Source organism: Elgaria multicarinata, chromosome 5, assembly GCF_023053635.1.
Source record: "Elgaria multicarinata webbii isolate HBS135686 ecotype San Diego chromosome 5, rElgMul1.1.pri, whole genome shotgun sequence".
In the NCBI taxonomy this organism is placed as follows: domain Eukaryota; kingdom Metazoa; phylum Chordata; class Lepidosauria; order Squamata; family Anguidae; genus Elgaria; species Elgaria multicarinata.
The window spans coordinates 21,552,185-21,568,319 of NC_086175.1; the positions used below are offsets into that span (position 1 = coordinate 21,552,185).

Here is a 16,135-nt window from a genome sequence, read left to right on the forward strand (position 1 = left end):
TTCTAAGAAATAATAAACGTACCAGCGATTCTAAGACGCACCCCGTTTTTAGAGATGTTTATATGGGGAAAAAAGTGTGTCTTAGAATCGAAGAAATACGGTATTTGTAGCTGACTATGCTGTGTTTGCAAATTTTGCATTTATCCAATGAGAGCAGCTCTTCCCCTACTGCCAGTAGGAAGCATTGCTGAGGCTGAAGGATCTTGCATCCTGCCTCTAGGGCAGAGGTGGGCAACATATGAACCTCCAGATGTCATTGGACTGCAACTCACATCATACTTAACCAGTGTCGCCAATGAGAAGGTGTCATGGGTGTTGTGGTCCTCTTGCTGATTTGGCCTAAAAGTTGCCCACCTCTGCCCTAGGGGATGTGGCTGTGCTCCTGTAGCCTGTTTCTGCCAATGCCAGTCACCTTTTAAGAAGAGGTGCTGGAGTCAGTGTGGTCCACTCCTTTCTTTTGGCTGTTGGTGCTGTTGAGAGAAGGCTTTTCGTATGCTGTTCACTCGATTGGGGCTTGTTCTACATTAGTATTCCCAAGATCTCTTCATGGTTGGTTGGTTTGCTTGCCTTATTCTGCCTGATAGCATTGAAAGGTATTAATATGTCTTTCAGTGTTTACTGGAAGAACCTGATTCCTTGATTTCTCCTCTCACACCTACAGCTGCTATTGTTTATCACTTAGTGTGATGAAAAGCCTATGAAGGAGGAATAGCTAGAAAAGATAAAGGAATATAAACTCCCATATAAAATGTTACTTTAGAGACAGTATGAAAAAGTACAGATTTCTCTCAGGTTTCTGTTGATGAGGTGGCCAACATACTTACCCAGAATTGTTGCTCTCAACATATAGCAGCTATCCATACCTGACCTGTCCATTTCTGTGTCCAAAAAACAGAAATTCTGTGGCGCAAACAAGCATGTATAATCTCTTCTGTTTCATATGAAGGTGTTTGACCTATAAAGGGAATGGGACCCAATACAACTTTCTAGTTGCAGCTTAAATAGTATTCTCCAGGTCACATTAACAAACTTTTTTTTTCTTTTTTATTATTTTTCTTCTTACTACCTTAAATCTTTCAGGAGGCTCAGAACCTGCAATGCCTGATGTAAGTGATGCACTTTGTTACTTCATACAGACTGGGTTTGGACAGTACGATAACCAACGGTGGGTTAAATAGTCAGTGGTGGGTTAATTTGTTGTCCGTCGGGACTTTTTCACACCACAGTTATTCAATGAAATAACCAATGCTGTGCAGAGTTGATTATTTGAACAACCATTGGTTATCGTGTCAGGCACTGTTGACTATTTCGTTGCATGCAGTTGGTTATTTTTGGCAACTACAGAGGCCTCTGGCAAGAGTGGCCAAAGCAGTGGCTGCCACTCTAGGCCAGTCAGCAGAACTCGCAATGGCTGATGGGATACCAGCAGGAGGACTGAGTGGGGAGAGAAGGTGGGGGATGTGTCAATCAAACACCATTGATTAATAGTCAACTTGACGCTGGCCTTAATCCACACCACAGTTGATTATAATCATGTCATATGGAGACTAACCCCTTGATAAACATTACCTGCAGGTTCTGAACTAAACACAAGGGCAACCCCACGTTGCACCTTTAAGTCAAATGCAGGACTGGGAATCCATGTTTACTACTGAACATTGAGTTCCAGTCTACAGTTGTAACCAGTATTGCTAATTATCTATGTATGAGTTTTAAAAGAACATCTCTGATGAAGCCCATCTTTCATTTCTGTGTTATAGCTCCCAGTTCCACCCATCAGTACTCCTAGCCGGTGGGCTTGGGATCAAGAAGAAGAAAGAAAAAGACAAGAGAAATGGCAGGCAGAACAGGAACGCTTACTTCAGGTGCAGATGTGACTGTGCAACACCCATTAAAACTAGGCTTGGCTCTAGATTGGCCCACCAGGCTGACAGGTTTATAGTTGCTTAAGGTTAATTTAGTAAAAGATGCTTGGTTGATAGGCCTCATGAGTGTATAATTTGCCATTTAGAGGAATTAAAGATAAAAACTCCCACCATGAATACTAAACACAGTATCAAGATGTAGTTTATAGCTATTATGCAGTCTAACCTTATTCATGCTTGCTCAGAAGAAAATCCCTTTGTGGTCAATGGATCTTATTCTCAAGCATGTATGTATAGAATTGTGTACCTTGAGTTCTCCTTAATATATGTCTGATTATCTGATTAGATTAGAAAGATTCCCAGGCAAAACATATCCCATTTTAATACATTCTTACACATCCTCTGTATTTTTGGTCTGAAAACTGACAAAAGTTCTGTATGCAGTTTGTTGGAGAAATCCTTATGGAAGTAGACCCTTGAGACAAAAGCAAAGTCTGAATATTGCTTCCTGTCAACAGTTTATTTTTGATCCCTATCCAGTAGTTTAAGGCCAACTGTTGCTGCTTCTTATTAGAAGCAGTGGGTCTCTCGTTTTCAGGGAGAATCAAAAGTGAAAACAGAAAGTACCTAGATAACTCTCTTATGTGTTTACAGTATGTGGATCAATACCCTATCGTAAAGATATAATACAGTTCATCTCTTTAGCCTTAGTACCATCAGCATTGTGACATACAAAAAAGTATCTCTAAGGATGCGCAGAGTATCTTCTCTCACCACTGAGGAGCCACAACCAACTTTCATAATCTTGAGATTAGGATAAACATTTACACATTCACAGAAATCAAAAGATATCACTGCCCATGGCTTTCCTGCCATGGGTTTATCTTAAGTTCTTTACTATACTGGGCATATGCAGAACTTTATAAGAAAAGTTTAGCTAATTAAACTAATATACTACAGAACACTATAGAGCATGTTATCTGTCCAAATTGAGGCCCCTGCCCCTGAGAAATGCTTTCATTGAACTGAGATTTCAAGTGATGCCAACCACAGTGCTGGACGGACACTACCACAAGGTACCATTCGAATCGAGATTATGCATCTGTGGTTAATAACAAGTGGAAGACATAGCACACTACATGTTAACTTCCCTCTGTATAGAGACCCAAGAGAGAGACTCTTGAAACCGCTGCTGACATATGAAGGCATGAATGCCCAAGCAGAAACAGTTCTCTTCCTCCTTAGTGATACCAACAGTTATGTCAGTCTTAAAGTGGCCCTGTTTGCACTGGCAGCAAAAAAGATTAGGAAGAGAAAACTAGATAAAATTGCTATAAACTGCCACGGAGACTCAGAGTGCTGAGCAAAATGAGAGCTTTAGTCATAGTAAATTTAAGGTTGTCTGTATGGTTCTCTTGGATATTCGAAACTATTGTGTACTTTTATAGTTGTATGCTCTTCTATGGATATATTTGTCATGGCTTTCGGCTGGCACAATAAACTTATGATGATGAACTAATATACTTGCATTTTTCCAAACTAGGAGAAATATAACCGTGAACAAGAGAAGCTGAAGGAAGAATGGCTGAAAGCTCAGGAAGAGGCTGAAAAGGAGAGCTCCAAATATTTAAATGAGGTGGGTTCTAGACCTTTTACGGGTTGACCTCTCTTGGAACAAAAACATATAGTCTGCTTGCCAGGGCAGTTTTAGAAAGCGATACATCTGTAACAGAAAATGCAGGCAGACATGTTGCTCTAAGGGGGAAAAAAATCTAAAAATAATACTTTATTAGGGCCAAATATAAATCACCTGATAAACAGCTTTCAAGTTTCACAAAACTTTATCAGACACCATGTTTGTTAAAAAAAAGTTTCTAGCAATAGTGGGATATAATATTAAATTGTCTGTGTTAAAATGAATTGTAAGTAAACATAAACTCTTAACAGTTCTAAGAGAGATCCAAGCAGAACCTATTACCACACAATGCAGACTGTTCTCTGAAATGCCTGGATGGATTGAGATCATTGTGCAGTCATTTACCTTCATCAGTTGCTGCAGTCTGAAATTCCAGTTAAAGATGTCAGGTAGAAAAATGAGGTGAGAATTCTCTCTGAAACCCTGGAGAGCCAGTGTCAATTTGCATAGAAGGCATTGGTCTAGATGGAAGAAAGAGTGGTCCTTTATATGCAAAACTTTATTCATTTCAACTTTACTTATGCAAAAGTCCTGTGCCAGCTCCATTTTAAAAAGAATAGGCGTATGTAGCAGCAGTTGGTAGGCTACGTCCAAACTTCCAATGTTAGTTAGCTCTTCCTGTCCATAACCATGGGCTCTCCCTCATTGGGAGACTTCAAGCACAGAGGCTGGGCAGCTCTAGCTCAGGATTTGTTGCATCAAGCAGGGAGTTAAACTGGATCGCCCACAAGATCCTTTCCAATTCTGTAATTTTAAGAAGCTATTTATTTAGCACCATCAATGCACATGGCACTATACAGGATATAACAAAACAACAACTCCCTGCCACAGAGGCATACATTCTATTAAAATCACAAAATAAAATGAAAAAGGAAATGAATGCATCGAACAGGCACAGGAGACACAATAAAAACATTACAAAACATTGCATAAAATCTAGATTAAGTTCCAAAAGCTTTGGAAAAGAGAAGAGTTTTAAATAGAGATTTAAAAACTGTGATTGAACAAGCAGCCCGCTAATGCTCTGGAAGAGAATTCTAGGCATAGGGAGCAGCAAGAGAAAATGGATGGAGCCGAGCAAAGGAAGTCGAAAGCCTTGGGCGGGGAAGAGGCATAACATTCAAAGAGCATGAAAGAGGGCTCTAATGTGAAATAAGGGCAGAAAGATAAGGAGGAGCTAGACCATGACAGGTTTTAAAAGTGTAAAGAAGCAGTTTATACTGAACCCTTGAATCAATAGGGAGCCAATGAGGAGATTTTAGAAGAGATTTCAGACATGATCAAAGCAATGAGCCAAGAAAATGCCTGAAGCTTTACAGGTATTTTATTCATTTATTCAGAAAATCATATCCTACCCTCCCTTGTAAACTGAACCCACGGCAGTCAAAGTCTAATAAAACATTATAAAATACACAATAACATGCACAGATATCAAATTCAATATACACTGCACTTCAACTATCCCACTCTTACATATAGGCTCAACTGTTAATCGTGAAGCCTAAAGGGAAAGAATGATGTTCTCCAGTAACCAAAAACTAGCAAATGTTGGCACTAGTCTAACCTCCAGGGAGAGAGCATTCAAAACAGGAGCCACCACTTGGAAGGTCTTATTATGAGTTCTGAAAGTCCATTCTTCATTTTGTGATGGTACAATCAAAAGGACCTCACCGGGGAAGTGTCATGGGCAGGATGATATATGGAGAGACGTTCCTTTAGGTAGCCAGGTCCTAAGCCATTTAGGGCTTTATACATTAAAAACTAGTATTTTGAATTAGGCTAGGTTATAAATAGGCAGCCAATGCAACTCTTTTAAGAATTGATGTAATATGGTCTAGAGCTGCCAGACCAGTTAACCACCCTCGCAGATGTATTTTGCACAAATGCAGTCTCTGAATTATCCAAGGGAAGCCCCATGTAGAACACAATGCAATAGTCTAAGAATTTACCAGGACATGGATTACTGTGGCCAGGCTATTCCTATCCAAGAGCAGCTTTAGCTGACACACCAGACAGAGCTGGAAATGGGCACTATGCACCATTGTGGCCTCTTGGGTCTCTAGTGACAAGGTATGGCATTCAGTTCCAGTTCTGTAAAATTGAAGATTATATTTGGTGATGTCTTCTGAATGTTAAGTAGCCTCATGTGGCGCAGAGCGGTAAAGCAGCAGTTTCTGCAGCTGAAACTCTCCCCACGGCCTGAGTTCAATCCCAGCGGAAGCTGGTTTCAGGCAGCCGGCTCAGGTCGACTCAGCCTTCCATCCTCCTGAGGTCGGTAAAATGAGTACCCAGTTAGCTGGGGGAAAGGTAATAACAGCCGGGGAAGGCAAGGGCAAACCACCCCGCTATAAGGCCTGCCAAGAAAACGTCAGCGAAAGCTGGCGTCCCTCCAAGAGTCAGTAATGACTCAGTGCTTGCACGAGAGGTTCCTTTCCTTTCTCTTTCTGAATATTAGTCACTATTGTATTTAGACATTTCAGCCAGACATTGAGATAGCATGTAGCAAGTGATGGCAACCAAAATGCCTCAAAAGTATCTGATTTTAATTTAAAGCCAATAAATAAAACAAAATTACTTGCTTAGAAACATTTGAAAATGTAGCAAATTTGAACAAGTGCTGATTTTTAAACGTGTTAAAGAAGTGTCAAGGACAAGTCGTCATTAATCTCTCCCCTGCCTGCCATTTTATACTCCTAACAAGTTTGTGAGATAGGTAATGCCAGGAGATGGTGACTGGCCCAAGGTCAGTCAAATCATTTCTTGATTGAGTGGGTGTTTGAACCTGGGTCTCCTGGGTCCTAGTGTGAAACTAATTGTTACACAGACATGGTTCACACATATTCCTCCATAGTTGATCAATGGCAGCTGAATTTGTAAACTTGTTTCCACTGAAAAGCATTGTGTTGGAGATCATATGAAAATTATTTCTGCAGCATTATACCTGTGATTGCCTATTCACATGAGCAACCTACAGATTGATGTTTCTGATTTAAATGATGCTTGTTCATTGTAAATCTATCCAAAGACTTGTTCTGAGCAGATTAATATACTTAAAGCAAACAACTTCGTTCAGGCTACACAGCAAACTGACTTTGGTAGGAACCTTTATTCATACATCCCATGCCTTGCATTTAAAAGGTGCCAGATTCAATCTCTAGCATCTGCAATTTTTTAAAAAATGAATCTGCTAGCAGGTGACATGGAAGATGGCCTCTCTGTTCCTGAGATCCTGAAGTGCCATTGTCAGTCAAAGTTGATAATACTGGGTTGGAGGAATGACCTGACATACTATAAGGCTGCTTCCTATGTTCTAAGATTGGTAGAGATCTACACATTTTCCATTTGTGCTTGAATTCCTCAACCTATTAGTTCAAGTCCCTGTTACTACCTGGAAGTATCTTTCTGATGGGAATCACCCTTTATAGCTCTGACATGCCAAAACATTTCCTAAAATTAAGTATATCCTGCTCGTTTCATTTCTATAAGTCTTGCACTATCTTCTAGGAGCAAACTGTATTGACATCAAATACCATGTCTATTACTACACAAGAGCCACCTGCTTCCTCGTGGTTGAAAAATGGAAGTGACAAGTCTGAGTATACTTATGCTGGTAGACAATGGGAAGAGGAAAGAGAACAATTGAAGAAAGAAGAAGAACAGAAACATCTCCGGGAGATACAGAGATTGCAAGAAGAAGCAGCCTTGCAAATGGAACAAGAGAGGAAGTTCCAAGAACTGGAGCGTGAGAAAGAATCTAATGTACGGGATACAGTATACCATGTAGAGGAGCCACAGTATAATATGCGGAGGAGCCGAGAAGAAGCAGAACAGAAACCACAAGTGGAACAAGTCAAGGACGTTGCAGCGCAGAGGTTCCAATATCAAAGGTATGCATTACACTTCACTGTGTATTTGGAAACTGTTGGTGGTGCACATAGACATAAGTATATGCATAAATATTTATGAATAAAATACTTTCGGCTATTAGGCGGTATAGAAATGAAATAAATAAATAAAATAAAATAAAATAAATTTTATGAATGCAAAGAGTAATAGATAAAATTACCCACCCACCTTCCATAAATTATAGAACAGGACCAAGGAGGGCTCACAGTGGATTCTACAGTGGGCATGAACTCTGAAAGTGTTCCAGTTAGAATTTCTGTGGACTCTTAAGGGGCCTGGATCCAGTCCAATCCTAACTGGAACTGATGGAAATCTGATGCCCACCCCTATTTAGGTTCCTGCTCTATGACTAAACCATAATTTACTCTGCCACAGACTCCAGACATATTGCACTGTTCTGCTGAACTCTTTAGTAACAGGAGCACAGGCATTGGGAAAGCATATCACCCTACCCCATTGCTTCATTTAAAACAAACCAGATAATCTCTTCTCTATGATACTATACCGAGTAAATAATTTGCAGAACACTTTAGTTAAGCTCTGCATTTGCAGGCTACAGCTTTGTCAGGTAAGCGTCCAGAAAAAGCCTGATCCAAAAACTGCTGTAGGTATTGACTCAAAATTTGCCATTGAAAGCTGAATTAAATATTAGTTGTCAGTATGCATTCCTAAACCAGCTTGTTGTCAATTACTAATTATGTATTAGTAATCAACAAGGCAGTTCATGGCCATTATGGATAGATAACTAACCTGGCTTAAGAGAATAGATACTAACATAAAAACCAGAGCTTATAAGGGTTTGTTTAAGTCTGTGTAAATAGTTCCTATAATGTATAATGGGTGCTCACTAGGACATATCTGGGCATGCAACACAGGTGGATAGCCAATCTACCTGATGGGGTCTGCATATGCTATGAGGAAGAACTTTCCCATGGCCTAAATCTGGGGTCAGCAAAGTATAAACTAGTCCTAAGAAGCTATTCCCTTGAAGAATGAGAATTTCATTCAGCTCTCTTTCTTTGCCTAGTGAGAAGCACAAACAACAGAGCTGAGAGTGTATTGTGAGATCCCTTTGCTGTCTGAAATTACTTTATGTATTAGTGTTTCCTTCACAAGCATTTCTAGTTGCACAATATTGCTGTCACATCTTGTAATGTGAATGACATCATCTGTGGTTTTCAGCCTCATCAGAAATCCTCAAAAAGGATCTTGTGTGTGTGTGTGTGTGTGTGTGTGTGTGTGTTTTCTTTTAGAATTTAAGACAAAGTATTTATATATTGTTACCTAACCTTTACTCCCCCAAAATCATGTCTAAAAACTATGTAATAATAGCAGCAATGTAAAATGTCTGGAAATAAACTATGAGGGATTTTTTTTAATCCTCTCTGTAAGATTCCCAACATAGTTATTTCTTTCATTCCGTATTTAAAAAAATATTGATCTAAAGTATATTTTTCTGATAGATGTTTATACTCAATTTCCCAACATGTGAGTAGGGTCACAGTTGTATGTTCTTGACAGTAAATGTAAAACCTTGACAGTTTAGATTTTGTTTTATAGAGTCCTATGCTTCTGATGCTCTAGAAGTCAATTGATGTAGTTCTATTATTTATTTATTTATTTATTTATTACATTTTTATACTGCCCAATAGCTGAAGCTCTCTGGGCGGTTCACAAAAATTAAAACCATAATAAAACCAACAGGTTAAAAGCACAAATACAAAATACAGTATAAAAAGCACAACCAGGATAAAACCACGCAGCAAAAAATTGATATAAGATTAAAATACAGAGTTAGAACAGTAAAATTTAAATTTAAGTTAAAATTAAGTGTTAAAATACTGAGAGAATAAAAAGGTCTTCAGCTGGCGATGAAAGGAGTACAGTGTAGGTGCCAGGCGGACCTTCTAATCTATTCAGACATATTTACTAAGTCAGTTTACTTTTAAAAGTTTTAAAATATAATGGTAATTTTTATAAGCAAACTTAAGTTATACATAAAATAACTTTAGGAACAGAAGGGTTTCTTTATGTTCCTAATGCAGCCCTCCCCAACCTGGTGCCCTCTGGGTGTTTTGGACTACAATGCCCAGTATTCCTGGCCATTGGCCATGGTGCTTGAGGGAGATGAAATCCAAAATATCTGGAGGGCATCAGGTTGAGGAAGGCTGTCTTAAAGCAACAAAGTGACTTTAGATATGTAATTTTTAAAATAAATATATATTTTTTATTTTTTCCAAAATTTCCATTTTTTTCCTGAAAAGGGGGACAAAAACTGTTTTTCTCCTGTGGCCCTCAAAAATTCCAGAAATTTTACATCTCTCTGTGTGTTTTGAGTGAGTGTATGTCTCGACCTAAAGTCATATCACAGTGCATGAGAAGTTGGGCTCTTGTCTTACATAAACATTTTTTTTTGTAAATTATGAATACTAAAAAATTGGCATTGAACATCTTTTTTAATAATCATGCTGTTATTGCAAATTATGCAACAAAGAACAGGTCTGACTTCCTAATCTGCCATCCACATCTCCTTCAGTTTCCTGTTTCTGGGATGCAAATCTGGGTCTGCAAGAATTTCTTGTTCAAATGTAGGGAACTATTGTTCATGGCACTGTATCTTCCTGCAGTACCAGCCAAATGGGTCTATTCTTGCATAACCTATTCATTGTTATGTTTATTTACTCTAGACATTATTATGAAACATCAAGAAACTCTGAACAACCAAGCTCCTTCAGTGCTGACAGGTAAAATATGATACTTTTCAATAATTATGTTAATTTAGGATTTGAAAGCAAGGGTAAGTTGTTTCATGGTCTCTCCCTATTGGGAATGTGACACACATCCTTCAGTTCGTTGTCTGTGATTTTTATAAAATGTATTAAACCATTAACAAGCTAAAACCAGTGGAAAATTTAAAAGTAATAAAACCCAATTAAAACTATGTGCAGCTTTAGCCTCAAAGGATTTAATAAAGAGCCATGTTTAAAGTTGGCGCCGACATGAAGCCAGCATTGGCACCAGTCAGGCCTCCAACAGGAGAGCAATCCATAACCGGGGTGCCACAGCAGAGAAGGCCTCCTCCTATGTCCCACCATGGTGTATGTCTCATGTTGGTGGGATGCAGAGGAGGGCTCCTTCAACAGATCTCAAATCTTGGACAGGCATATATACGGAGAGCCTCTCCCTCAAGTATTGCGGTCCCAAGCCATTCAGGGATTTAAATGTCATTGCCAATACCTTGAATTCTGACTGGAAGCATATAGACAGCCAGTGCAATTCCTTTAAGACTGGTGTTATATGGTCTCTTTGTGATGTTATGGTCAGCAGTCTAGCTGCTGCGTTTTGCAGTAGCTGAAATTTCCAAGTCGTCTTGAAGGCAGCCCCATGTAGAGTCCATTGCAGTAGTGTAATCAGGAAGTTACCAAGACATGCATTACTGTGGTTAGGTTGTCCCTGTCCAGGAAAGGCCATAGCTGGCAGGTCAGCCGAAGCTGGCCCCAAGTAATCCGCGCCACAGAATACACCTGGGCCTCCAGTGGCAAGGATGTACCTGCTCCTTCAGAGGGAGCAACCCCAACCAAGCCAGGTCACCTACCCAATTCCCAGACCCAGGAACCACTGCTCCTGAGATCTTCCATCTTATCAGGATTCAGCTTCAGTTTATTTGCCCTCATCCAGCCCAGTACAGCCTCCAGGCACTGGTCCAGCACCTTCTCTGCCCAGGCTTTATCTGACGACAAGGGAAAGTACAGCTGAGTATCATCAGCAAACTGATGGCACCAAACCCTACTGACCTCAGCCAACAACTTCCAATTTTTAAACCAATAAAAGTCCCTGTGGCATTTTAAAGGCTGACATCTAGTAAAGTTACACAACTTGGTTTTGTTGTTGTTGATGATGATGATGTTGTGTTGGCAATCACTTAATAACATAGCTACTCCTTTGTGTGTTTTACTCTGATTGTAGCTTAGTTTTACTATGAGGATTAGTTATTTAATAATGGCCAACTATGGAAGTATGGCAAGGGAAGTGTCATTTCAGCTACGATGTCTTAGATCATAACACTATAAGATAAGTTTAAAATGTCTGCAACATATTAAAAGCACTGCTGGCATCACATGTGGAAAAATCCCAAAATCTTTTAGTATAGAAAAGAGTATGTATTTCTGGAACTCCTTTAATAGTATTTTTGGAAGTCCTTCAGACATGATTTAATGCAGTAAAGTCAGATCTTAAAAGCTGCTATAATTTATAACACTGTCTGCACCATATCTATCAGTAGATGTTTCAACAAAAGGGGGGAAAGTTGGGAATGATTTAGTGAGACATCATCAGATACTTTCATAGATTATTTTTAATCTTCAGATGTGATGACGATGATGAAGACAATGATGATTAATGCGATTACATTGCATTTTGTCGTAGGTTGTTCACCCACATCTTTGTACAATCTAAAAGATGACAAACCAAGAGTGGGTGTATAAATGAGCAAAGATATCGACAGTGACAGAATGCTTTGCTTGAGCTTCTTTATTCATGTAACACATTTGGAAAACCCATGTTCAATGTTCCTGTTACATTTTTTAAAAATTACATCTATCATTCAGAATCTGTGACTGAAGAACAAAAAAAAAAATCATTAGTGGTCAGTTATTTACTTGCTTATCATTCTTGTCTAGTGAATGCTGAATGACACTGTAGCTACATCCAATCTTTTAAGACTTTTCATTTCCAAACCAAAGTCAGAATGACCTAAGGTTGTTGCATGGGATTCTTCATGGGATTCTTGTTCACGTTAATATGTATTCCTTAATCTTATTTCTTGACTCTGAAATAAAACATCATTAAGCCTTACTGGTTCAGAAAACACGTTAAACCATGCTGCTTAACCACAAAATGGTTAAGGGAAGCCCTTAACCATTTTGTGGTTAAGCAGCATGGTTTAGCGTGTTGTCTGAACCAAGCCATTGACTTAAATCAAATATTTGTCAGTGCTATATTTGCATCACTTCCTCAGTTCTCATAGGAAATGGGGGGGTGTCCCCCTTTTTCTGAGGCATATTTGTCTACTTCATGAATCCATGAGTCGCCAATGCATTTTACCAAATATGTCCCAGAAACTCTTGTGCCCAAATGCTGCTATATTTGTGGCAGTTTGTTACACTGATGTTCTACTTGTAAGCCTTTCCCAGTGTCCGTATAATACATCACATCTCAAATTATTTCTAGAAGTAAATCCAGATCAACTACAGATCTAGATGATCATCCTGTCAATAGAAATGGTGAGTGCTTTAATGTAAGGGTGTTGTTGTTGTTGTTTTTAATGGGGTACAGTAGAGATAGAGGAAGACTGCTATTCTGTTTCAGAGATAATCTAGGATTATTTTGCCACCAGCCACCTGTAAAACTGGATTATTGCAGGCCTGTGATCCCAGTGTTTGGTCTGGTCTGCAGGGGTGGATAAATAACAGCTCTGATCTGGGTCAGTATGTTAGACTATCTTGTGCTTGACTGAACACTAGATGCCTTCATTTCCTTAGGAGATTAAATTATTGAATCAGTGGTGACTAATTTGCCACCAGCATTCTTTTCCACAGAAGGAGATACTTGCATTTGCAAAAATAAATAATGTGGTTCACCTTTCTATCACCACAATGTCATGAATAATTACTAATATATACAGTAATATGCATTGTAAGAGGTATTATTCAGTTCGTTTTTCTTATCTGCCCTTCACTCCTTTAATTCTGGTCTGCTTTCTACAAACTTTTTTTTTCCAAATTAGGTGTGAAGAACAAATTATCCGAGCAACCATGGACTGCTGGTGACTCACAGAGAAGATCTCAGAAAGAACACGGTGTGTCATCTGCTGAGCTCGAAAGACAGCAACTCCTTCAGGAAATGAGGAAGAAGACATCCCTGAATACAGACAATAGCTGGATCAGGCAACGCAGTTCAAGCATGCATAAAGACTTCACTAGTCTGCCTGGCAGTAAAATGAGAAGGTGATACATATTCCAGGAAACATTCACTGTATGTTTTCTGTTGAGTTTTATGATGCTCAAGCCATTCTGGAACTCTGATTTACAAAACTGCCCACAAAAGAATTTCAATTAATTTGAAGTGCAAATATATAGGGATCAAATTTTCTTTCTCTTTCAAATGAATATATTTTCTGCTGGAGTGATAACTAAAGGCAGAGTTTGTCACTGCGGATTTGGAGATTGATTTCTTCCATAGAATACTCTGTTTTATTGCTGGTGTATCTTGGAGCATGGCATTGTCATTGACATAAGAAGAGCCTCTCTGGATCAAACCAGAAGTCCATCTAGTCCACCAGCCTGTTTTCCTAGAGTTGCCAACCAAATGCCTCTGGGAAGCCCACAAGAAGGATGTGAGAACAATAGCACCTTCTCCCCTGTTGCTTCCCAGCAACCTCAGTGTTCCATATGCTCTCATGAGTAGTAGTCACCGTGGATTTGTCCAACTCTCTTTTAAAGCTATCTAAACTAGTGGCCATCAGTACATCTTGTGGCAGCAGATTGATACATTTTATTTGGTTTTCTGATAACTCACCTGAAAGGTTGTCTGGTTTCCTGCTTTTTACTGTTGTCCAGCTTAGGATGGGCTGACACACAGCTTTGGCTATTGGGCGGTATAGAAATGTAATAAATTAAATCAAATAAATATTTTTTTCTTTTACCACAGGGTCAGTTTTCCTGTTACCTTAGAGAGAATGAGGGAAGAGAGTGAAAGAGACCCCCGTGAGAAACTGGGGTTTGCTTGTGTTGGGTTTTAAAGAGGGTCAGATGTGTTAAGCTTTCTGGACACTATGAATACAAGAAGTGTTGTACTTCTTCACTTCTATTTCTAGAAAGCCTGGGGCCAGGTTTGAAGGCCATGTGCTCCGGCCCCTTCCCCTGTCCCAGTCCTTGAATTATGGATTGAAATGTAGGGAAGTCCCTTTATAAAACCCATGAGCACTACCTCTTTAGTCTCTCACACACACCCCATCCCAGTTTTAATCAAATTATGGTGTGTGTCTTCATAACCTTGTAAGAGCAATAAGTAAAGAAGCCATCACAAAAAGTATAGGCCCAGGTCCTTGCCAATTCCCTGTAATTTGAGCACTGTCTCAATCCCATGAGTAGAACGAATGCAGGATTTTGTAGTGCCATTATAATTAAGCACATCTTCTTTAAGTAGGCAGGATGGAGAGGTATGTGACCTGAAGATATACTCTCAATCTCATCTTGTGAAAACGGAGTAGTATTGTCCAAAGATTTGTTCTTCCAATTCAGGACCTAGTTATTCAAAGGCTTGTTGGCTGCTGACCAAAAGACACTTCTTCTTGGGAGAAAAATATCCTTATGAGCCATTCCTCATTTTGTTGTGTAGTAATAGGAAATTGTTACAGGATTGTTTAAAATTGTGTCTCACTTTTACATAGTAAAACCAGGATGCATTCTTTCAGTCTGAGGATAATAATACTTTGCCTTCCTTTACACAGCCAAAAATGTAGGCAAAGCTACACATACCACTAATAATTAACTCACGATAAAAGGAAATTTTGCAAGACATGTACTGGGTTTTCCCAGTTCTAGGCCTATGCTGACCCTCAGGCATGTAACAATTTGTGCAGAGATGCCTTAGGTAGGCAAAATAGTAAAGGCTGTTCAGATGGTACTTCTGTGTGATGTGTGGCATCTAACTCATGGCCTTGACTGACAGAAAATTAAATGCATTTGAATCCTATTGAAATCAATGGGATTTAAGTTAGTATCAACACAGCTTACTTTCTCTGAATTGGGTAGGTCCAGTGGGAAGGCCTACTTATTTTCTTAGAACAGTAGACACCCATGCTGTATCATGAGCTGTTTTGAAAATCCCCTCTATTTCAGATGTGGCTTGCTGTTCAAAAAACTCAAGCCCAGAACCACTTCTAGTTGGGCAGTTTGGAGGAATCACCTCCATTGCTGAGGTACACTTTTCTGTACCTTTTCATTATAACACCACAAGTGACTTGGTAAACTGTTGGAAGTCCCCTCTCCTCATGACAATTGTTCAGTTACATTTACCTACAATGGCAAGCTGTATCCAGCTTTTAACTTTTTTCTTCCAGAGGTGAGAGTTTAGATAACCTTGATTCTTCGAGAACAAATTCCCGGAGGCCTCATTCTTGGATGAATCAGTCTGCATCTTCAATGTCTTTATCATCTAGTCAAGATATTAGTCACCATATGCCTCCGGTGGTGTCCACTTCAAATCGTGCCTACATGCGCACTCCCTCTTCCAGCCTGCCATCACCTTCAATGAAAACCTCATCCTTGCCTCATATTCTCCCATCTGCACCATCTCCAGTTCCCCATTCTCAGTCATCAACTTCTCCTTCCCTGTCAGGAAGCCAGCAACGCAACAGGTATGATATTCCTTTGCTGAATAAGATTTTTGTATATTTTCCTACCATGGTCCTTCCACACAGATGGCAGATATAATAAGCTGCAAACTCAAGAGATCTGGGGCTCATCTACACCAAGCAGGATATTCCATTATGAAAGCGGTATATAAAAGGCAAGAGCCACACTACTGCTTTATTACATTATTGAAGTGCACTGACAACTCTTGGGGCCCATGACACATACCATATACCGCTTTCATATCCCTTTCA

At 39.4% G+C, this 16,135-nt stretch overlaps 1 protein-coding gene across 9 annotated transcripts in view; it reads left to right on the forward strand.

The window, feature by feature from the left end:
• LMO7 (LIM domain 7) overlaps nucleotides 1–16,135 on the forward strand; it is a 158,725-nt gene that overhangs the window by 133,579 nt on the left and 9,011 nt on the right. For 8 of the 9 annotated variants that reach the window (XM_063126006.1, XM_063126009.1, XM_063126010.1 and 5 more), the window contains 8 exons: nucleotides 1,081–1,106; nucleotides 1,761–1,865; nucleotides 3,409–3,501; nucleotides 7,066–7,448; nucleotides 10,155–10,211; nucleotides 12,697–12,749; nucleotides 13,253–13,472; nucleotides 15,590–15,886. In XM_063126006.1, the coding sequence (XP_062982076.1) occupies nucleotides 1,081–1,106; nucleotides 1,761–1,865; nucleotides 3,409–3,501; nucleotides 7,066–7,448; nucleotides 10,155–10,211; nucleotides 12,697–12,749; nucleotides 13,253–13,472; nucleotides 15,590–15,886 (1,234 nt within the window). Of the gene's footprint in view, nucleotides 1–1,080; nucleotides 1,107–1,760; nucleotides 1,866–3,408; nucleotides 3,502–7,065; nucleotides 7,461–10,154; nucleotides 10,212–12,696; nucleotides 12,750–13,252; nucleotides 13,473–15,589; nucleotides 15,887–16,135 lie in introns of all 9 variants that reach the window. The other variant, XM_063126008.1, reaches the window with a different exon arrangement.